General features: G+C 38.8%; 2 protein-coding genes across 2 annotated transcripts in view; one reads left to right on the top strand and one right to left on the bottom strand.

The window, feature by feature from the left end:
- Nucleotides 1-1,673: 1,673 nt before the first annotated feature.
- On the bottom strand, nucleotides 1,674-3,972 carry LOC150020958 (uncharacterized). The gene is made up of 2 exons (XM_090286035.1): nucleotides 3,638-3,972; nucleotides 1,674-2,345 (listed from the first exon to the last, which is right to left on the bottom strand). Exons 1-2 carry the CDS (start codon nucleotides 3,970-3,972, stop codon nucleotides 1,718-1,720), a joined length of 963 nt encoding a protein of 320 aa, XP_090142161.1. The 3' UTR covers nucleotides 1,674-1,717.
- The window catches only part of MCCC1 (methylcrotonyl-CoA carboxylase subunit 1), a 52,064-nt gene continuing 31,387 nt past the window's right edge, over nucleotides 3,788-24,464 (top strand). Inside the window, exons 1-8 of the mRNA XM_090274431.1 lie at nucleotides 3,788-4,059; nucleotides 8,052-8,098; nucleotides 9,820-9,956; nucleotides 10,746-10,841; nucleotides 16,442-16,563; nucleotides 16,955-17,102; nucleotides 17,190-17,311; nucleotides 24,243-24,354. Coding sequence (XP_090130557.1) covers nucleotides 3,971-4,059; nucleotides 8,052-8,098; nucleotides 9,820-9,956; nucleotides 10,746-10,841; nucleotides 16,442-16,563; nucleotides 16,955-17,102; nucleotides 17,190-17,311; nucleotides 24,243-24,354 — 873 coding nt within the window. The 5' untranslated portion in view covers nucleotides 3,788-3,970. The remainder of the gene's footprint in view (nucleotides 4,060-8,051; nucleotides 8,099-9,819; nucleotides 9,957-10,745; nucleotides 10,842-16,441; nucleotides 16,564-16,954; nucleotides 17,103-17,189; nucleotides 17,312-24,242; nucleotides 24,355-24,464) is intronic.

Here is a 24,464-nt window from a genome sequence, read left to right as displayed (position 1 = left end):
TTTTAACTTGTATTTCTCTGATTTGGTAGGAGGTTAAGTGCTTTTATATTTATTTATGTTTCCTATTCTTTGAACTTTTCCTATTATTTTGGGTTTTGTTTTTTTTTTTTCTTTTTTTCTTTTCCACTGCAAGTTTTATTGCTTTAGGGTTTTATACCAACCAGCCATTTAAAAACCAAGTAACCCATACCTGGCCAGGGTAGGGGCTGGGAATTACACATCCTTCCTACTTACCGTGGACAGCAGTGGGAAAGAGGGGGGTGCGGGAGAGGTGGCTAAAATGAGACAGCAACAGCAGTGATTAGGGGTGACCACATCACAGAGCCAGCTCCCTTGTCTCCCAGGCCCACGCTGAAGCTCCTATGGCTTGCAGTCACGGGTGGGTAGAACCCATCCCAGGTCTTCCACTTCCCCCTCTCCTACTCAGATCGCCTCCTTGGGGGCTCAACCTCTATACGAGGTACAGTAGCCCCTCTCTATACCGCAGTTCACTTATCGCTGCCTCACTGTATTGCAGGATTTTTAAAAATATTATATTTAATTATTTATTGCAGATTTTTTGCTATATCGCGGGATTTTGCCGTACTGTATGCGTACGTTGTTAAAGTTACGTAGGTTTAAGACTGTAGAATATGTTTAAGAACATAAGTAGTGTTTATAAAAGTGTGGAAAAGGTTAATAAGGGAGTGGGAAAGTTTAATAAGGGACTGGGAACAGTTTATAAGTGTGTGGGAAGGGTTTATAAAGCCTTAAAATATATATCCTTGGCAGCCGTCCGTCTCGAGAGACGATGGTGTAGCTTCTTAAGAGTCTATCTGCACCGCCGAGAATGGCTGTGCAGTCCGACTCGGGAGTGACACGGTATCTGTCTCCTCCCGTGTTGAATCGACATCTTGCGATGACGCTGGAGTGTCCTCTCCAGTGAAGCTGAAGCTACAGAGCCTGGGCAGGGTGATATGGAGGGTCTGCTGTTGCCCATGCAGCAGACCCCCCCTCTCTTCGCAGCTGAAGGATCCAAGGGAAAGACGGAGTCAATACAGCTTGGTTTCAGGTGCGCCGCAGGAGTTGCCGGTGTTGACTACAACGTCAAACCGCCTTAGGGACTCCGGCTCCGGATTTTCTGTCGGGGTTTACTCCCTTAGCCTTTCCCCTGAAGAGGTATGCCGCAAGGCGGCGGAGGTTTTTTGGAATCAGAGTTTTCCTTCTCTGATGTGCCCTGACTGGAAGATCGAACCAGCGACACTTAGCTCGCAGGCCGACGCTCAGTCCACTGAGCCAAACCAGCCAGGGAGCTTAAAATATATATAAATACTAAAATAAATGTAAGGTTCCTACTTCGCAGATTTTCACCTATCGCGGGGGGGTGGGGTCTAGAACGTAATACCCTTGATAAGTGAGGAAATACTGCATATCTTCCCGCAGGAGTCTGAGGCACAGGGAGAGGAGGAAGTGGAAAGAGGCAGGACAGGCAGGGAGGCGGCTCCAGTGAAGACACAGGCGAGGCGCGGGCTAGGCTCAAGCTTGGAGGCCTCTAGACCCACGACCCCCACGCCCACCCCGGGGAGGGATGAGGAAGCCCCACCTTCACGCAGCGCCGCGTTTGGGGAGATGAGGTGATGAAGGCTGCAGGGCCGCGAGGTGGGCCGGGGGCGGGCCTCGGTTGAACCCGTGCCAGTCGGGTCGTATTCTGACTCAGCGCCCACGCACGTGACGCCGCCTACCAGCATGGGCGTGTCATGATGGCGGCGGTCCGTTCGCGGGCTAACAGCATCTTCTCCCTGGGGGCGCCTTGCCTGTCTGCCGTGTACTCATACTCCACGCTGTAACCTTCTGGGACAGGCAGGACGGTGCAGAACTGACGTCGAGGCTGGGGACTGGTGCCTCTTCGGCGTCCTTGCTCAGCCTGGGCACAGAAGGTAATCTCACACCTGTGCAGAATCTTAAGGAAGCCAACCTTGACCAGAAAGCTGCTGTCACTTTCCTGGGTGACCACGACCACTGAGTCACGCAGCTTCTCATCAAGGTGGACCTTTCTGCACAGTGGCCTCAGATACTCCGGACTCCGGGCTGGTTGCCTTCTTCGCTGCAGCCGAGGACGCCCTCCCTGCCACGGGACGAGTGGGACACGCAGCTCCTGCTGGACCGCGCCTCTCAAGCTCAGCACCCTCCTAAGGTCCAGAGAACCAGCAGCGGCAGGAGTGCGGGCGGAGCCGGGACGACTGGAGGTTGGGGGGCTTGCGGGTGGGCGGTCAGGCGGAGGAGGTGCGGGCGGAGTGCGAGACTCACCACCCAGGGCCAGTGAGGAGGGAGCCCAGCTGCTGCCTGCCCCACAGACACGCCCTCGCCTCTAGTTTTTTCTTTATCCTCTTAGTCCCTCCCCCAGCTTTATGGAGGTATAAACATAAAATTGTATCCACTTAAAGTGTGCAACGTAATGACTTGGTACATACATACGCTGTGAAATCATTACCACCACCAGGTTAACATCATCCCCTCACAAGGTCAGCTTTTGTGTGTGCTGAGAACACTGAAGATCTACGCCTTTCTTAGCAATGTCAAGTATACGATACGGCATTATTAACTACAGTCACCATGACGTACGTTCGATTTTTCCATTGATATTCGTAAGTAAAATTGAACTTCAGGGTGTGTGTGTGTGTGTGTGGATGTGTGGGTGGGCGCGCGCACCCTACCTTTGTTAAAGTTTTGGTGTCAGTGTTATGTTTACTTCGTAAAAAGAATTAGATGACATTTTTCCTGCGCTCTGGGACGGAAGAGTAGAACTGGAGTCAACTACACCATGTGGGTGGAATTTCCTTGTGAGAGGAGTTGGGCCACCTGCTTAGGGAAAACGGTTCTTTGACAACAATATGTTCTAGTTCTTCCATGGTAATTGTTTGATTAGCTTTTCTCTCTTTCAGGATCCGTTCTGGTAAATTGCATTTTCTTGTAACATCATCCATATCATTCAGGTTTTCAAGTTTATTATATTTGCTTAAAGTTGAGCGAAGTTAGTCTCTTACAAATCTCTAATTTCTAGATCTGAGATGTTTTTCCAATTTATGTTTAATTGTGGCAAGTGTTCACCCACCTATCCCACCCCACCCCCGCTTTCTTCTAATTAGACTAACCATTTATTAGTTTCTCCCTCTCAAATCCCTGAAATTTTTATTCTTTTGATATTAATTCTCTTAATTCATTTATTTTTTTATCTTTACTAATTTTTCTATTCTGCTTTATGTTTATTTTTGTATTTTTTGCAATCCTTAAATTGGATGTTTCATTTACTTTGAGTCCTGCTTTAGCTAAATCAAATCAGTATCTTGATTTTCTAAATACTCTGCAATTTCGATTTTGACTTCCTCTTTTTCCCAATAATCAATTGAAACGCGTTTTCAAAAGCTCAAGCCGTTTTACATTTTTTATTTTAGCTATTTATTTTATTGTAGTTTTTTCCTTCATTTTTTGAGAACACGAGAGAATTTTATATCTTGTTTTCCACCCCATTTGACTTTTGCGCCATGATTCCTTCGCTGCTTCCCCGCAGCTTTGATGGTAACAATCATCAGGGAGGTTCTTCCACCTGAAGCCTGACGAACCGAAAGCCCGCAGCAGTGGGAAGAACAGTAACCCCAACCCTGGGGACCCAAAGAGACTGAGGACGAGGCGACCCCTCCGCCAGTAGGCGCGGAACTCTTCGGGCAGAGAAGGCCGGGACCACACCTCCGCGGACGCGCGGCCCGATTGGCCAATCGTTCGCTGAAGCTCTGCTCTGTTTTTTGATTGGTTTGTGAGGAGACGCCCACCACACTGGAATCGGCCCATTGAAGGGTTTCGACTTAGACGGTGGCCGGCAAAGGACAAGAGGGTTGCGGAGCAGAGCCAAGGTTTTGTAGTGCGTGGGACAGCTGGTGTGCGCGACGCAGCTGGAGTACGCCTGGGAGTCAGAGAGACAAGGGGCCGCAGGGACATGGCGGCGGCCTCTGCGGTGTCGGTGCTGCTCCTGGCGGCGGAGAGAAACCCATGGCAGCGTTTCCCGGGCCTGCTGCCGCCGCCGAGGTAACAGCCCCTTTCGGAGACTTCTGCCTTCAGGACGAGTTTTGAGAGGGAGATGTCCCCACATCAGGTCCCTGCCTCTCCTCTCCCTTCTCCTCATACATCTTTCATCGCTCAGCTTGCCCCTATTTTTCCTTTTCTGAGGAGTGGCTGAGGGGTGCATGCAGCTGGGCCTGCCATCTCCTGCTCCCTTGCTGTAAGGACTAGAATAGCACTTGTACAGCTCCTAACCTGTTACCCTATGCTTTCACTGCATTTCCTGCGGGGTGGGGTGGGGAGTGTCTTTATAATCCAGGTTCTGGTGACCCCAGAGGAGTCAACGACTTGCCCAAGGTGACACAATTAATAAGTAGTGGAGCCACGATGCCCTCAAAGTCTCATTTGGTTTAGCTATTCCCCAGCAGGTGTCCAGTTCGGACAAAGACTGCTGGAGTTCTTTCTCATTTTTGGAACGAATCAAGTTAATAAAAGCCAGTTTACCTTTCAGAGGGCTGAGAAGTTGTTTTAGCAAAAGCTCTGTAAGCATGTTTAAACAAAGCTATCAAATGACTCACTCTAGCTAGCTAAACAGACTCCAGATCTTTTTCAAATTTTGAGCTTAAGCTTCAATGACAGTAACTCATGCAGTGAAGATACCCTCATGCTTCCAGGTGGTAGGATTCATCTAATTCTTTTCTTCTTAATTTGTTGATTTGAGAGAGAGAAGCATTGATTTGTTGTTCCACTTATTTATGCATTGATTGGTTGATTCTTGTATGTGCTCTGACCAGGGATCAAACCCTCAACCTTGGCATATGGGGATGGTGCTCTAACCAACTCAGCTACCAAGCCAGGGCCAGTTAGTACCCTTCTTTATCTTCCTTTGCTTAATCATCATCATCATCATCATTCTCCATCATACTGGAAAGACAGTGTGGGCACAGACTCAAAAGTCAGGGATTTCAGCTTTGCTACTCACTAGGTGTGTGAGCAACCCTGAGCAAGTTACTTACTATCTCTGTGCTTCAATTTTTTGACCTTGCCTCGAGGAGGTGATAATACCAGTACCTGTAATAGATGATATGAGTACCTTGGATTGTGTAAATTAAATGAATACATGGAAAGAGGTTTAAATGGAACCTGGTGCATATGAATCATCAATAGATATGGCCTTTGCAGGCTTAACCATTTCGATCAAATTTCTTGTTTGCTTTTGTTTTCCACAAGCTACTAGATGCCTTGGATTTTCAGCTACTTAATTGTAGGACTCGCCCCAGAGCAAAATAAGATAGTAAAAGCAGTATTCGTTCTCTTCTCTTTCTCCTGAGTTTTATTTTCTAGATTTCCAGGGCTCATCATGATACTATACAGACACATTTTCTCTCTTCCCTCTCCCTCTTAAACCTTCACTGTTGTATATAGAATTGTTCTCAAGTACCTGTTACCTGGAAAGCATTAGAGCTGTAGTGACATATAGAATTAAAGACCTTGTCAGTGTCGAAGGTATTTACATTTCTTTTTATATCATGATTCTCTAGTAACTAAGAAAGGAAATCTAGTGGTAGAATTTTAGAAATGAGAATAGAAGCTATGTTGATAGGGTGGCATTATCTCATGGGAGCAATTTCTTAATCTTGGTTTTTAAGTCGTTAAATTGTAGCTTAGGTAAGGGTGAAAATGGAATAGACCAATCAAAATGTTGGGATAGAGGATTATAGTTAAGTGGTATGTGTGTGTGTGTGTGTGGTTTTCTGTCTGTTTCACTAGAAAATAGCAGAACAAAACTTTAGGTCAGCAATGGCCTTGAAACTTAAGAATCTTAAATTGGATTTAACAAAAAGCAGCCATTTTATAGACACATCCACCCAGGATGAAGTCTTGAATCTTATCAGAAACCTATCTGAATGGGAAGATGCTATGAACTAGAAAATACCTTGTTGATTCCCCTTCCTTGAAGATCAAGAAAGTAAGGTCAGTTGAATTGGAAAGGTAGAGGAAAGCAGTAGCCTCTTGAGGAGGTCGTCCTGTGGAAGTCTAGTGGTAAAGCTGGGGGTCTTCCCATCAGCCCTTCACAGATGGCAACATCTGAGTGAGTGTGGCAATATGTGTATAGATTGCCCTGTAATGAGGAGGAAGTTTTTCCCTCTACCCTTCAAGGTTCTTCTGGCTCTAATAATAAATTTGACGTGAGACACATTAGCAGTAGAAAAACAAATGAAAGTTTAATAAGATGTATGCCTTCTGTGTACGTTGGAGAGATCCCAGAAAACTAAGTAACTTACCAAAAAGGGGATAGCCATCACTTTAAATACAACCTTCAGCTCAAGACTAAAGATGGTGGGGATGGAGAGTTAGTTATGGGATTAAAAACGGTAAACAAGGGTAAGATTATTATGCAGATGGAGTGCTCACCTCTGCAGATAATGGTTTCTAGAGACTTTATATATCTTCTTCCTGGTACAGTGAAGGAAACAAACTTACAGGTGAAGATTTCCCTTACAAATGTAAATGTACTCTTATAAAGGGAAACTTCTTGGTTTTCAGAACATTTCCCATGTTGCTGTTTCTTAAAATTAGTCAGCCTAAAGTGATCAATATCACCAAAGACGCATATTCTGGCAAACACTGTTCCAGGTAGGGCGCCTATCACAAAGAGATTTATTTCCTGCATTTAGAGAAACAGAGGCAAGTCAGAGAGCGCCTCCCACTCCTGCTGCTTCTCAAGTGATTTTTAATTCAAAATAATCAATATGCCATTGTGTGATATCTTGAGGCTGCCTGCACTGAGCACCAACAGTTGTTTTTAAAAAACAATTGGTTCTTGAGAGAGTGAAAAAAATCTTAGGTGTGTTAGAAACAAAAGTCTATCTAGTAATTAGAAGATGCTTCTAGGGTTTGTACAGAGTGGAAGTTTTTTATAGGAAGAAGGGTGGGACAAGGGAGTTATTTAAAAAAAAAGAAGGGATTGTTTTAAGACCAGGGCATCTTATTTGGGGGGGAAGGGAGCAGCAAGGGTTTTTCTGATGTAGATTGCCTCTTCTTTCTATGGGAGGAGGGCATAGAACTGATGCTGACCAGAAAACTCGACTCGTTGATTAAGATTGTATTTCCAGGAGAGACAAAAACAGCACTTAGAGCAGGTATTAAATCTAGGTTTGCTATTTATGGGCTTTTAGCACAAGGGAAGCTATTTGGGTTGTGGTTTTCTTTTTAACTGATAGCACCATGATTTGTGGCCCTTCAAAGCTCAACCCCTCCTACAAAAATCTTATTCCTTAGTATTTAAATTTTCTAGGGGGTGATAATGAAAACAAAAAGGTTCAGAAACACTGATGTAAAGCGACTTGCCCGGGATCACCAGCAGCTGGTCAGTGGGTGGCCTCTCCAGCAGGTCCCACAGCCAGCATTCTTTCTGCTTCCCTTGTTCAGCCCTTTCCTTTTACTTCTCTGGGCCTAATTGTTCAAACCTGTCTTATCAGAGGGTTGAGTTAGATTTGAATTCTTCAACCTGTAGTTTGACCAGTATAATTTATTTAACAAAATGGAATAGAACAGAATAGAATGGAAACAAAATGCAAGGAAAGTCTTCTTTTATGAAACACTTGTTTTGTACCTGGTTGTGGAGTCAAATACAATTTTTTTACTTTGGATTCTAACAAAAAAAAAAAAAAAAGTTTGAAAAACACTGAACTACGTAATCTTGAAGTACCTTGGCTTTCCAATCAATCATCTTTGACTCTGTGGGCATATGCCAGTCTCAGGAACAAGCAGTTTAAATGATTCATTCAAGGACACGTACTGCCAGGGGAAACAGCCAGAACTGTAACTCCTGATTTGTAGATTAGTTTTCTTCCCACAAAGAATGTCTTAGCAAATCACTTTGTAGGCGTAAGGTTTAAGTAAGGTCATATCTGGATTTGGTTTCAAGTTTTTAAAAATTTAGATTATTTTGAAAGAATATTGACTGATCTTGCATATTCTATTTAATTATAACTCCATTTGGACTCATTTTATAGGAGATGGGCTTGGAAGCAACGAGCCATGAAGTATGCAACAGCTACAGGTATTAACAATTTTGTACTATTTTGCTTTGCTTTAAATTGTGAACTAAGAAATGGAAATGTTTAATCCCTTAATTTGTGCATAATGTAAGTAGTTCTCATATACTTTTGAAGTTTTGGATTTTTGTTATAAATTTCTTAGTAAGTATTGAGTCTCTTATGTCAACTATCTTGTTGTTGAGTCTAAAATATGTAGAGAAATATGAAGAACATTTTGTATTTATGTTATTTCTGTCTGACTCTCATAGTGTATTGAATTGGAAGAACATAACTATGGTGATCTAAATCAATGCTTTATAATGTGCATTTTAAGTAGCAGGACTTTTTTTTCAAATAAAACTTTACATGGAATTCTCTTTTTTTTTTTTTTGAAACAAAACATGAACTGTCAAAGTACATTTATTTCACGTGTAATGGTTGACATGGATTTCATATATTAATAAAATATATCACTTTAGCACTGATGACAGTGAACTGGTGCAATATTTATTTATATTGCAAGAGAACCACGTATCCTTATGCTCAGAGTGGTAGAGGTAGTGGAGCAGAGGGTATCTACTACATATGATGATTGGAAGGATTTAAGTCCAGATATAATCTTTAGTATGGAACCTGGAGCATAGAAAGTACTTATTTAAAGATTAGTTATTATTACAATAATGGAAATGAAGAATACACTAGAAGAAATCAACAGCAGATTAAATGAAGCAGAGGTTCCAATCAGTGACTAAGAAAATAAGGTAGCAGAAAACACCCAATCAGAGCAGCAAAAAGGAAAAAAAATTAAATGAAAATAGTTTAAGGGACTTCTGTGATCACATCAAGTGTTACATAATAGGGTACCAGAGGAAAAGAGAGAGCAAGGGGGTTTGGAACCTATTTGCAAAGATAATGACTGAAAACCTCCCTAACCTGCTGAAGAAAAAGTACACACAAGTCCAGGAAGTACAAAGTCCCAAACAAGATGAATCCAAAAAGGCCCACACCAAAATACGTTATAATTAAAATAGCAAAGATTAAAGACAGAGAGAACCTTATAAGAAGCAAAACAAAACAGTTATCTACAAGGGAGTTTCCATAATACTGTCAGCTGACTTCTCAACAGAAACAGTTCAGGCCAGTAGGGGTTGGTGTGAAATATTCAAAGTGTTGAAAAACAAGGACCTACAACCAAGACTACTCTGCCCTACAAGGCTATCATTTAAAAGGAGGGGAGATAAAGAGCTTCCCAGAGAAGAAAAAGCTAAAGAAGTTAATTACCAACAAACCAGTACTACAAGAAATGTTAAAGAGTGGAAATAAACAAAATAGAGTATCAAAAAAAGCAATACAAAAGATCAATGAAACCAAGAGCTGACTCTTTGAAAGAGAAACGAGATTAACAAATCTTAACCAGACTTATGAAGAAAAAAAGAGAAGATCCAAATGAATAAAATCAGAAATGAAAGAGGAAAAGTGACAAAGTTGTCTTTGGTTTAACAAAGCATCTTTTAATTTTAAGTTGAAAAATCGACTAATTTAAGAGTTAATGTTAATAAAGATATCTTGAATTTTTGTGAAAAAATGCACACTCTAATATTAGTTGAAATGGTTATTTTAGGCTCCGTTATGCTGATTTTACCAACACAAATGCTTATCAGTTTGTTAATATCATAGAATATTTATTTCACATGCTCATTCCTTGCCCCCAGGAACATTTTTGTATGATTTTTATGTGTTCTAGGACAAAACATTACCAAGGTCCTCATTGCCAATAGAGGAGAAATTGCCTGCCGGGTGATGCGAACAGCTAAAAGAATGGGTGTGCAATCTGTGGCTGTGTATAGTGAGGCTGACAGGAATTCCATGCATGTAGACATGGTATGTTAACAACAGAAAGTCACATTTTGTAAGTGACCATGTTTGTTTAGTGTGTCAGTATTTTGGTTCTTTATGTTGACAATTTGTATTTGCTAGTCTTGACAGTGTTTTAGTGGGTTAACTTCAACTGCTCAGTAATTCTTCTTGGGAACATTCTCCAAATATAACACAAGTTGAACTAAACAGTGTACTTTGTGATATAGTTGATTTACAGGCAAGGTCTTATCAATAAGAATTGTGGCTTGTGCACAGACCACACTTTGTGCAAGGAGAGGGATCAGGTTTCTATTCTTAGCAACTACTGATTAGTAGCCCAGGGATCCTAGACCCAATGTTTCACAGATTTGGTTTAACTGGAAAATTATAACTAAAAGGACCCTACTCCCCCAAGATTTGTGTTATCAGTTATAGCTAGCTATTATTCACCATACAGAATCCAGACGTGGATGAATTCAACTATTGTCCTTCTTTGTGTCCGCAGCAAGTCTCCAAGCACTGACAGTGATCAGCTTCACCTGAACTTCCAGCATTGCACAGCAGGCCCATGCAGCTTTCTAGCCACTTTCATTGTTCTGTGGTGTGTGATATATACATAAGAATCAGGTTTTGACATCTTCTTCATGCGAAAGATTTCAAAGTGGCTTACTTTTATAGCATAGATGTAAGCTGGTACTTCTGTATTGTTTTTGGGAAGCCGGCACTTTTATTTATAACAGTATGTCCCTGAAGAAGTTCTGTATAGAGTACTGGGTTGTGGGTTTTTTTAAACATGTGATGTTTCTTTAACAGGCAGATGAAGCATATTTCATTGGTCCTGCTCCCTCTCAGCAGAGCTACCTTTCTATGGAGAAAATCATTCAAGTGGCCAAGATCTCTGCTGCACAGGTAAGACTGACGAAGTTATTTACAATATAAAAGTAATAAGTACTGCACAGTTTTCACAAACTTATTTATAGAACTGAATTCATTTTTACTTTTAGCCATTTACAGTTTTCTGTCTTTCCTGTTAAAAGCATATCAGTACTATGGCATGAACAATTGAAAAAGGTTTGCAATTTTGTGATCCGCTAAGGTAAACAGGCAGTTAAATATATGCTGAAGGTTAGGGAAATTGCCCAATGGTGGTAGTAGTAGTATTGGTTTTTCCTTTTTAAGCCATTAAAATGCTTACGAATACTGTGGTTTGGACATAGTAAATTATTCTTCTTAAGAGAAATTAAACTTCTTGAGGCCATCCCTAGAATATGTGGTTGAACTTTATATTTGCAAGTAGATAGCTGCTTTTCTTTCTAGTTTGAAGAGAGAACATTTGTCTAGTTTATCAGAATTCTATCAAATTAAGTATCTGCTCAAAAGAAGGAAAGCTAACAACAAACACTTTGAAATTGAAATTAAGGAAACAGTTACATTCATTATAGTATCAACCAAAATCAAATACTTAGTAACAAAGTTAGCAAAACCAGTTCAAGACCAATGTATTGAAAATTGAAACATTGTCCAGGGAAATTAAAGGAGTCCTAAATGAATGGATAGATACATCATTGGAAGAATCAATGCTAAGATGGCGATGATATAGGTTTAAGTCACTCTATATCAAAAGCCCAACAGGCTATTTTGTAGAAATTGACAAGCCTGTTCCTAAAATAGTCAAAAGGCCTAGTATATACTTAGAACAATTTTGAAAAGACTAACAAATTTGTAGGGTTTAGACTTTTTGGTTTTCAAAACTCACTTTAAGGCTATAGTAACCAATGCAGTGAGTTATCAGAAGGAAAAATATATAAGCCAGTGAAACAGAATAGAAAGTTGCGCATTTATGGGCAATTAATTTTTGAATAAAGGTAAAGTCATTTAATGGGAAAGGGTAGTGTTTTTAACAAATGGTGCAGAAACAATTAAATATTTATAAGCAAAAAGGTGAACCTAAAGTCTAGTTTCTACACTCTTACCTTACACTTTTCATTAAAAAAATAATTTGAAATATATCACAGACCTAAATTGAAGAGCTAAAACTATAAAGTTTCTGGAAGGAAACATAGGAGAAAGTCTTTAAGAAGGTTAGGCAAAGATTTATTAGATATAATAACATAAACAAGATCCATAAAATAAAATTGATAAAATAGACTTCAAAATTTTAAACTTCTGCTCTTCAAAAGGAACCATTAAGAATATTTTAAAAATCAGCTATGGACTGGGAGAAAATATGTGCAAAACATATTTGATAAAGAACTTGTGTCCAGAATATATAAGAAACACTTTACAATGCAATAATAAGAAGAGAAACAATGCAATTGAAAAAAATGGGCAAAAAATTTGAATAGACCCATCACCGAAGAAGATTCACAAATGGCCAATAGACCTATTAAAAGATACTCAATATATTAGCCATTAAAGAAATTGACATTAAAATCACAGTAAATACCACTTCATACTTGATTTATAGGATGCTATAAATCAAAAAGACATAACAACAAGTGTTGACAAGGTGTTAGAGGAATTGGAACACTCAAATTTGTTGGTTGGATGAAAACACTCAGAAAAAAAAAATTTTTTTTGTTGGTTGGTATGTAAACTTGTGCAGCCACTTTGGAAGACAGTTTGTCAGTTCTTCAGAAGTCAAACATAGAGTTATCATATAAACCATAACTCCACTTCTTAAATATGTACCTAAACAAAATGAAAACATGTATCCAAACTTACACATGAATGTTTATAACATTATTAATAGCCAAAAAGTGGAAATCATCCAAATACCCATCAACTGATGAATGGATAAATAAAATGTGCTATATCCACAGAATGGAATATTATTCAGCAATAAAAAGAAATAAAGTACTGATATATGCTAAAAAAATGAATGGGCCTTGAAAATATTGTGTTCAGTAGAAGAAGACAGTCACAAAAGACTATATATATTGTATGATCCATTTATATGGAATGTCCAAGCTAGTCAAATCTATAGAGACAAAGTAAATTAGTGGTTACCTAGAGCTGAGGGTATGTAGGGACTGGGGAATAACTGCTGAGAGACATAGGTTTTCTTTTTGGGGCAAAGAAAACTTTCGTTATTAGGTCTTATTCAGTATTTTAGATAATGGTGATAGTTATACAACTCTGAATATACAGAAATTATGGGATTGGGTAAGTTTATGGTATGTTAATAATTATCAATAAAAATTTCTTTTTAATGCTATAGCATTATGCACCCACTGAAATCAAAGACTGATGATACCAAATGTTGGCAGGGATATGGAGAAACTGGGAATCATCATACTGGTTTGGCCAAAAAGTTCATTATGTTTTGTCTTTAGAATGAAAGGCATATTTTTCATTTGACTTTATTGATTTGGTTATTTTAAGTTTGTCGGCTATCGCCCGCTATTGGCTTCTAATAGGTAGAGGCCAGCAGTGCTGCTAAACATTTTACCATGTATAAGACAGCCCCACAGCAAGACTTGTTTGGCCAAAATGCAAATAATACCAAGAAACTTTGCAAAGCACTTTTGACACATTCACTCACAGCACCATCTCCATACACTGCATAAATTTTGTTTGCATTTCAGTTGTGTTTTTACCTTTCTTGAAAAAATAAAGCATAATACACGAAAAATGTTGCCTATCTTCTTCCATCTTCAATATTAAAATGGCTGCACAAAAATTTACCAATTTTGATAAGTTTCTTTTTAAATTCACGCTGATATGACAGCTGTCACAATACAATCTAACAAAATTGTTTTGAATGACGTTCAAGACCACTAAGCACCACTAGTGCCATTGTATGGAGAAAAACATAACAAACATTTTGGACAACCCTATACATTGTTAGTAGAAATGCAAAGTAGCACAATTACTTTAGAAAACTATTTGACTGGGTTTTAAAAAGTTACACATATACTTACCATATTTTGACCTAACAGTTGCCCTCCCGAGCATTTACCCAAGAGAAATGAAAAATAGACTTGTATGAATGTCCATCATGGCCCCAAATGGGAAAAAAAATCCAAATGCATGTATAAACTAAATGTGGTATAGCCATAGTGGAATTAATTCTGTAAAAAGAAATCGACTACTGTGGCATACAACAAAATGGATGAACCTCAAAAAATTATGCTGTTAAAGAAGTCAGGTACATAAGACTGTGTACTGTATGATTCCGTTTCTATGAAATTTCTAAGAAAGGTGAAACCATCGAGACAGCAGGTCAGTAGTTGCTTGGTTCTGGAAGTAAGAATTAGTTATGCACATGGGCACACAGGAACTTTTTTGAATAATAGAAGTAGTCTGTTATAAAACTGGGTTGTAGTAATAGTTGCACAGTTGTATAAATTTACTAAGTTCATGAAACTATATATTGTAAATCATACGTCAAAAAAAAGCTGTTAAAAAACTAGGGAGAGGGCCTGGCTGCTGTGGCTCAGTGGATTGAGCATTGGCCTGCGAACCAAGCGTCGCTGGTTTGATTCCCAGTCAGAGCACATGACTAGGTTGCACGTCAGGTCCCCAGTTGGGGGCGCGAGTGAGAGGCAACCACACAGTGATGTTTCTCTCCCTCTCTTTCTCCTTTCCCCTCTCTCTAAAAATAAATAAATAAACAAACTAATTAATTAATTAATTGTTTAAAAAAAAAAACTAGGGAGAACTGACTGTAGAACTTTGCCACTTTGCCTAACATAAAAAGCATTTGACAATTTCATAGAAAATGTCTAAACTTGAAGATTGGTTTAAAAGAAACAAAATTTCAAGTGACATCAAAATGTGACTTTCAAGCCCTGGCTGCTGTGGCTCAGTGGATTGAGCGTCGGCCTATGAGCCAAGTGTCTCTGGTTTGATTCCCAGTCAGGGCACATGACTAGGTTGCACATCAGGTCCCCAGTTGGGGCCGTGAGTAAGAGGCAACCACACAGTGATGTTTCTCTCCCTCTCTCCTTTCCCCTCTCTCTAAAAAAATAAAATAAATAAAAACAAAAACAAACAAATAAATAAATTATAAAAAAAAAATATGTGACTTTCAACATTTTATTCAGTATTTAAAATTTTGTTGTTTGCCACCAGCAGGATGTGGGTTTTTCTAGTCATGAGTTTCCCAAGCATCAGAAGCTTACCCCTTCAATTTTGAAATGTTCTTTGAATGTAACTATTCTGAAATAGAGTTGATGGAGCTTTTTTCTTTACATTCACTTGGTTATAATTATAATACATACTTAATTATTATTTTAGAAGAACAAAAATGCCCTGAGGACTACTGAAGTTGGAGAGAGAGTTGCTTCATCCCTCACGAAGTAATCTAAGCTGTATTTGCTTTCCTGTTTCTTCCCTTTTTCCTGTCAGTATGTTTGCCCTGAGAAATAATGCTGTCCTTTGGTCCCGATTTTCCTCTTCTGTGAGCTAGAAAGCCAGATAAATTTGTTAAAACTCTGAGTAACTTGCAAATAACTAGGCAAAAGTCTGAGTGAGTCTTCTCTACTAAAGTATATACAGACTTTAATATATATGACTTCCTGTTTGCTTCTCAGGTTTCTTTTGTTGTTGTTGTTTGTTTTTTCAGAAAGGTGGCATGGGCACATAGTGACCTGCAGATAAATGAGGCATTATTGTCCTCGTGTGTTATTCTCAGCTTTTGGGTCACATGGTTTCAGTTCTAGGCCAGCTTTATACCAAGGCGGAGCTGAGAAATCCCCATTACCTTTACTCCTACTTACAAATATTCCCTGATGTTCTACCCTAATCGCAGTATTATTTTAGATTAAAATACAGATTCTTCTATACTGGCTGATCCATCCATTCCACTTGTAGATATATACCTAAAAGAATTTAAAGCATGGACTCAAAGAGATACGTGTACATCAATGTTTATAGCAGCATTTTTCATAAGAGCCAAAAGGTGCAATGATAAACAAAATGTGGAATATATACATACAGGGCAATATTATTCAGCCTTAGAAAAAGAATGGAATTCTGATACATGCTACTACATGAATGAACCTCGGAAATATGCTAAGTGAAATAAGCCAGACACAAAGGGTAAGTATTGTACAATTCCCCTTATATCAGGTCCCTAGAATAAAATTCATAGAGACAGAAAGTAAAATTTATAGGACAGAAGTTACTAGGGAATAGGGAATTAATGTTTAATGGGTGCAGAGCTTCCATTTGGAGTGATGGAAATGTTCTGGAGATGGTTGATGGTAATGGTTGCACAGCATTGTGAATGTCACTGAATTATACACTTAAAAATGGTTAAAATGGAGGTTTATGTTATGTATATGTTACCACAATAAAAAGAAATACAGATTCTTCTGGTTCATGTAAGGTTTCAGAACTTGTGTATGAATGTTTCAAACATCTGTTTGGAACAGATTTTGATATAGACCATAGTGTACTGATCACTGGCATAGGGAGAGGCCTCCCTGAGGAAAATGACCACAGCTGCCTCACGTGTGCCAGTGGAGCACGAGCAAAGCTGTCTTTTCATTTCTCGCTTCTAGGCTATCCATCCAGGATATGGTTTTCTTTCAGAAAACATGGAATTTGCCGAACTATGTAAGCAAGAAGGAATTATTTTTATAGGTCCTCCTTCGTCTGCAATTAGAGACATGGGTATAAAGAGGTATGAGTTTATATCTTTTAAATAGCAAGGTCAATTAAAATTGTTTGTTTCACCTACAATAGACATGTGAATAATACCCTTTGGTTGTTGTAGGCATAGCTTGTCTTATCTGCCACTCCAGTGAATTACAGAAAATATTTAGCTCATTAGTATTTCTAATCAATAATGCTAATTTGGGAGGGATAAAAACAACTGGATTGAGGAAAATTAACAGATATTTTAATATTTGTATTAATATTTGCTGTGTCAGACTGTAGTTCTTTATCTATGGGATGCTTTCTTTTAAAAGTTCCATTATGTTTTATAGACTGGGCCATATTTCTTTTTCTTGTACAAAATATTTGATAGAATTTGGGCATCTCAAGGTTTTGTTTTGTTTTTTATTCTGAAGTACATCCAAATCCATAATGGCTGCTGCTGGAGTACCTGTTGTGGAAGGTTATCATGGCGAGGACCAAACAGACCAGTGCCTGAGAGAGCATGCTGGAAGAATTGGTTATCCTGTTATGATTAAAGCCGTCCGCGGTGGAGGAGGAAAAGTAAGATTGTGTGTGCTGGTGTTTTCTATTTCAGCTAGTCCTCTTTGTTTTATTTATGTTGTAGTCATAACCATCTTTCCATCTTAGGGTATGAGGATTGCTAGATCTGAAAAAGAATTTCAAGAACAGTTAGAATCAGCACGGAGGGAAGCTAAGAAGTCTTTCAATGATGATGCTATGCTGATTGAGAAGTTTGTGGACACTCCAAGGTGGGCTTAGCTTTTGTTTCTGACTCATATTTTTTAAATTATAAATGCATGCACATTATATAAAATACAAATTTCTAATAGAATATAAGTACATAAATTCCCCAATCCCACTCCTGATGTACCCACTTTTATGGTATGGCATGCATACTTCCAGGCATTTTCCATGTAAATAGAAACATTTATACATATACAGACAGAAGAAAACATACATAGAGAAGGACAGAAATAGAATCTCATATAATATTATATGCTAATATTATATCAGATATCTTTCCATGTCAGTAAATATAGATCTACGTCATTCTTTTTTTCTTTTAAAGATTTTATTTATTTATTTTTAGAAAGAGGGGAAGGGAGGGAGAAAGAAACAGAAACATCAATGTGTGATTGCCTCTCACGTGCCCCCAATTGGGGACCTGGCCTGCAACCCAGTCATGTGCCCTGACCAGGGATGAAACCAGTGATCCTTTGGTTCTTAGGCCAGTATTCAATCCACTGAGCCACACCAGCCAGGGCTACCTCATTCTTTTTATTGAGCTTTAATGGTTCCATTATATTGATATGCCATTAGTTCATTCCATTTATTATTTTTGGATGGAATTTAGGGTCTTTTTAAAACAAAAAAATTTTATAAGAAATTAAGCTGTATTTTATAGAACTCCATAAGCATCTACTGAGATGCTCAGAAAATGGAAATAGTTACCTAAATTGAATTGTAATTGTAAGTGATATGTTAACAAATAATACTAACAGCTCACACTTATATTAAACTTACAATGTGCCAGTTTCTATATTTTACATATACCAACAAATTCTAATCTTATTCTTGCAAGAACCTCTTTACATGGGTACTATTTCCATTTTGCAGGTGATAATGCAGAGCAACAGAGTAGTCACATAACTTTCTTGAGATCTCCCAGCTAAGAAGTAGTGAAGGTTGGATTTCAACCCAGGCAGTTTGCCTCCAAAATTCACACTCCAAGCCACTGCACTAAACTGCTTCTTCCGGTGCCACAATAACAAATGCCATGTAAATTTCTAATATTTTTTGTATTTTCTGGAATTTTATTTTTGTGTCTATTGCTTAAAATAAGGTACTGATTAAAGCTTCCTGTTCCATGGATTTTTTTGGTAATTTATATAGTTATAAGTATGTAGATATAGGTGTCCTATATGTCAAGTGACTTTATAAAGAATAATTCATTTAGGAACCGTGACCAGAGAAGGCTTTACCTTGAATGTAATGAACTGAAGTTTCAAGACCTTCCCTTGCATGAACCTCTTCCAAATGCCTATATCTAATTTTATCTTCTTTTTAATGAGGGCCTCCTCCAAATTGTTTTTGTTTCAGACATACAAAGCTTAAAACTGTCCCTGAGCATGGCAATTCATTTAGAGTTTGTTTGTTAAAAAAAAAAAAAAAAATCCTCAAAATAGGCCCGTTGATTAGGAGAGTACAACATGTGCCACCTGTTAGTGGGAAGTAAGGAATGGACGGGATTCTAAGATAAGTTAGGGCTCCCTTCCAGCATCTTCCAGAAGGAATAGGCTGAGTATCCAAGTTGGCTACTCTTCACTTAGAATTGCTATGGAGGCATCAGCTAGCTGTTTTGATGACTGTAACTTCATGCCTGCAACATTTTTTGAAAGTGTAGATTCTTTCCCTGCGAAATGTTAGCTATATATTACCTCACATTTTAATTTATTCCCCTAATAGCTGGGAAGCTCCTGGGAATCAAGGACCTGCCAGTATATATATATATATATTTTTTTTTTTTAATTTCCCCCTATATATTATTACTTGGCATACTACTTTTTTCATGATAGGCATCAATAATATTTTATGAAATATAGAAGTAATATGAATATATTACAAACTTTTGGAAAATTCAAGAGTTGGAAAACAAAGTCACTCATAATCTCATTCTATAAGTATTTTTATATATATTTCCATATATTTCTGTGCCAAAAAATTGTCAAGATGGTGCTGATAACTGAGAAAAATAGATACCAAGGTGTTTTACAGATCTAATCAGCTATTGCATTTATCTGAAAGGCTAGGATTGAAAATAGTCTTCAAAGTATACTATTTGGAGGGTAATAAAAGAAACTGGATTTCATTCTCACTTCATAGTCAATATATATTCTAGATAAATTTAAAATGTAAATAGGAAAATAAAAACTTGAGAACGTTTAGAAAAGATCAAGGCATTCCTAATAGAATCCAGCCATATCTACCTGTTTAGCCAGACCCCAGCATGGCTGATTGGAGTGGCTAGGATTTTATACACCTCCTGGTTCTCAAGACACTGTGCTCCACAACCTCTAAGTTAGGTCAAACAACGGAAAAGATCAGTCAGCAAAAGGAAAATAACACAAGTGATTTGAGACTATGGAATCAAAACCTTTCTTTGTAAGTAGCCAGAGTAAAAATGTTTCAAACTTTGGGGACCTCAGAATAAAAAATGTGTTTTGCTCTTCATGTGGTCCCAACATGTTCCTTTCAGAACCTGGAGTCTCTGCTATAGTGTCTTCTTCCTTGGATCAGCTAAAAGATAAGGGAGAGTCAGTAAAGTGGTAGAATTTTATAATTGAAATTTGAAAAACATACTCTTCAACTCCAGTGTGTAAAGAGTTTAGAAGATGTCACATCTGGAGAACAAGAAAAAAGCTGAACAGAATGAAAGTCAATGACTTTTAGCCCCATAAGAGAATTGAGGCCACAGGGCAAGCCATCACCCTGAAATCTGAGCACGCATGTGAATACAGGCAGTCACAGCCAAGATCAACTAACTACCAGGAGCAGAAGCTGCTGGAGCCATAAACAGGTAGGAACATTTAGGTGGGAATTTTGACAAAGTACTGGAGGCTGATTGTGGACTAGCTTGATAGTGAGTAGTTCTTTGGACTCCAGTGTTAGGGGGATCCCCCCCCATTTTAATTAGTTTTATTGCCAGAAACCCCACCAGGTTCTTACGGTGAAAATCTAAGCAAAATGTCCCAAAATTTTGGAGTAAGGGGAGTCGAAAAGTAACCTTTTGAAATAGGCCCAGAATAGTTGATTCTCAATAACAAAGGCCAGCACTCCAAGGGAAACTGCCAGAACCCTTTTTGTTCTGGGGAAGGGCAGTTAGCCAAATCTAACCTCTAACCTGCTTATTTTACCTAAGGGTGAAAAAAGAAAAATGCTTCTGAAGCAGTCATACCCACTAAAACACTGAGATTTAATCTAAGATTATAGAATGCTTTCCCTCCCCTACGCCTTACCAAGTCACCGGGGCTCCCATATAATAACAGCGGATTACACCAGAAAGAGCTGCAAGGCACAGACTGTTTAGGAAGCAGTCCTTGGGGAAGCCCATAGACAACAGGAGAAAACAAAACAGAAACAAGGACACTAGGGGAAAGTGAAGTCTCTGGCATCTACAGCTACTGCATACATTAAACACGGCATATCTCCAAGCCAGGTTGACCCACTGTAAAACATTAAAGGCCTGTTATCTCAGTTCCTGGTTGTTTTGAGTGGACCCCGAAAGGGTCGTCTCGAGTCAGTCTTTCCTGAAAATCAGCCCCCTAATGTCTTGCTTAAGCTGTAGGGCGCAGGTGAATGAGAACCAAAAGCACTGGGGGCCCAGAAGGCCTTGGCCTTCCCGGACTGGTGATCCGAAATCTCCCTTACGTGGCACTGAAGAGCAACAGTGAGGCAACACAGGTGACTATGATATCCTTAGTTTATTAATGCAGTTTTCACATGCAAATCAATCCAAACTTAATGTTACTAAACACACAGCAAATCAAGAGCACAACACACAAGAGGGGGCAGAGCCTGTTAATGAACCCGAGTCCAAGAGTCTTAGCTGCATCAGATCTGGGAGACAGAAACAAGTGTCAGTGTCTTACAAGGCAGAGTCTGCAGGGTCCTTATCGGTGGTTGGCTGGACAGAGCCTCTGGCAGCAGATGCCTTCAGAACAGCAGAGGACAGCATTTCTGGGGAGGAGATCAGCTGGCGCAGTGGTGGCTCTGAAGTCCACCTCGATTATACGCAAATTCTTGGTCTCTGATTGAGCTGGTAAACGCCATGGCTCTGGTCAAGAGACTCCGGTGTTCTGTCAGTAGGTGTGCCCTCTCTGCAGACACGTCTGTGTCCTGACATCTTGGGTGCGCTGCTCTGGCAGGCATTTGGCAAGGTCCCTGGAGTGATTCAGGTAGTTTCCTTCTTGAACCTAAGTGTCATGGCTGACTGGGAGCCATCTTGATTAACATGAGTGACTCCACTTTGTTTTATATACTTTATCCAATCTTGACCAGACCAAAACCATTTTATGAATCCTGCTCTCCACACCGGTATGTGATACATCGTATCTGGCTTCTAAGAAAAAAATTATAGGTCATACTAAAAGTCAAGAAAAAGCACAGTTTGAAGTGACAAAGCAAGCTTCAGAACTAGACTGAGATGTGGCAGAAATTTGAAGATTTTCTATGGAATTTAAAGTAACCAGTTAATATGTTAAGAGCTGTAATGGAGCAAGTCAAAAACATGCAAGAACAGATGGGTAATGTAAGCAGAGAGTTGGAAATCTTATGGAAAAAAAAAATCAAAAGAAAATGCTAGAAAAAAAAATTGTAACAGATGAAGATTGTATTATCCCTGGCCTGTGTGGCTTGGTTGGTTGGAGCATCATCCTTTAAACCAAAAGATCATGGGTTTGATTCCCAGTCAGGGCACATGCCTAGGTTGTGATTTTGACCCCAGACAGGATGCTTATGAGAGGCAACCGACTGATGTTTCTCTCTCACATCAGTGTTTCTCTCCCTCTCCCTCCCTTCCCCTCTCTAAGCATGTCCTTGAGTGAGAATTTTTAAAAAGTCTTCCTTGTTTTTTTTTTAAAGAAAAATAATGCATTTAATGGACTCACCAGTAAACTGAATACAGCTGAAGAATCAGTGATTTTGACCATATGTCAGTGGAAACTTGCCTAACAAAAACAAAGAGCTATAAGAATGAAAACAAACAAATACAACATAACTATCTAAGAACTGTTGGATAATTTAAGAAGATGTAATATGTGCTTATCTGAATATAAAAAGAAAGAGAGAAAGGAGTGGGAGAACTAGTTCAAGTAATAATGGCCAAAATTTTCCCAAAATTAATGACAGACACTGAACTACAGAACCGGGACATCAAACAGGATAAGTATCAAAGAAGTTTTAAAATTATACTCAAACTTCAGGGAAACAAAGACAAATAGAAAATCTTGGACAAAGCCAGAAGGGGGAAAACACCTTCCTATAGTAACAGGGGTCCCCAACCTCCAGGCCAGGTACTGGTACTAGTCTGGTCTGGCCCTGATAGGAATCGGGCCACACAGCAGGAGATGAGCTTGAATGTAATGCACTCCAATCATTCCCAAACCATCCCCACCACCATCCTACTCCATGAAAAAATTGTCTTCCATGAGACTGGTCCCTGGTGCCAAGAAGGTTGGGGGCCACTGGTGTATCAGACTTCTCACAGAAACCATGCAAGCAAGAATCAAGAGGAGTGAAATGTATTAAGTGTTGAAAGGAAAAGAACACAGACCTAAAATTCTGTATGCAATGGAATTATCCTTCAGACATGAAGGGAAAATAGAGATGTCCTCACAAAAACAAAAATTGAGTAAATTTGTCAGCAGGAAACTTGCCTTGCAAGAAATGATAACATAAGTTCTTCAGAGAGAAGGAAAATGATACAGGTTAGAAACAGATCTAATAAAGAAAGAACACTAGAGAAGGGACAAATGAAAGTAAAATAAAATCTCTTATTATTTGAAGTCACAGTTAACAGTTTGTTCACAATAATAATAATAACAAGAATGTATTTGGTGATGGTAGCTTAAGGATAAATAAAAAGAGGAGGAAAGACCAAGAAGGCAAATCCCAAAGGAAGAAATCAGCTCCTGCTGTGTTGGACAGGTGGGAAAATTTTCAGATGGAATATCCCATAGAAATGACATTTCAAGAAAGTAAATTCTTTCAAGTGGTTTAATAAAGTACTTCATGGGGTGAACAAAAAAGATCAGCTCTGAGCCACTGTGCTGAAAAGTACATTTATAAGATTTCCTGGGTTTTTTAAATTTTCTCATATGTTGGACAATTTTTGTTTTAAAAAGTCAACAGGGAAAACAGTTGCTGATCTTTCATTTCTATATTAAGATGGTGAATATATGAGGGAAACTACAGTGTGAACCATATCAAAATAAGCGTATTGGGAAGAACGCTTTGTTGTGTTCCCCAGATGGTCTGTTAGCCTTGTTTTCATAAGTGGTATGTGTATTTACTCTTAGTATGATTTCTCGTAACTTTCCTACTTTATATTCATCATTAAAGTGCCTTTTTTGTTTTTTATGATTTAATGTCAGTATAGTCTTAAAAACTAAGGAGCCATATTAATATATTTCTTAGTATTTTACAGATGAGCCATTTTAATTTTCAATCTGCCACAGTTTATAAAATCTGACTATGAGAGTTGATTTTTAAAAATCTGATCACAAAGAAGTTTTTATTGGCTTTTTGAGGATATATGAAATAAGACTATAACTACTTTTTAAATAATATTTCCCTTAATAGTTCATATTTGTACCTTGTCCCTACTCTAAGGTCATAAATATAGTCTCCTATGTTTTCTCTCTTTTCTTATTTCCAGTCATTTCATATTTTTTTCTTTAATGTTCATCTAATAAATTGAAAGTTTTTCATTGGGCGTTAATAAAATTTATTATAGTTCTGTTTCTAATCCATATCCTTTATTTTGAGGTCAAAATATCCCATCTTACTTATAAAATAAAACTAGAGGAATCCTGGTGACCTTGGCCAATAGTCTGGCTCATTGAATGCGATATTTGTCATCCCTAACAAAGTATGTTAACACATATGTTTGCTTTCAAATAGGCATGTAGAAGTCCAGGTGTTTGGTGATCACCATGGCAATGCTGTGTATTTGTTTGAAAGAGACTGTAGTGTACAGAGGAGGCATCAGAAGATCATTGAGGAAGCCCCAGGGGTAAGGACCTTGTAAAGAAGTTCGTAAGCTTCCCCAAGTCCTGCTGGACAGCCACTTCCCAGCAGTAGTGTAAGGATGAGGTCCCACCACAGTGTGGGGATGAGGAGGGG

The sequence above is a fragment of the Furipterus horrens genome, unplaced genomic scaffold, assembly GCF_987537825.1.
Source record: "Furipterus horrens unplaced genomic scaffold, mFurHor1.1.pri manual_scaffold_1, whole genome shotgun sequence".
In the NCBI taxonomy this organism is placed as follows: Eukaryota; Metazoa; Chordata; class Mammalia; order Chiroptera; family Furipteridae; genus Furipterus; species Furipterus horrens.
This window is presented reverse-complemented; position numbering and strand designations above follow the sequence as displayed.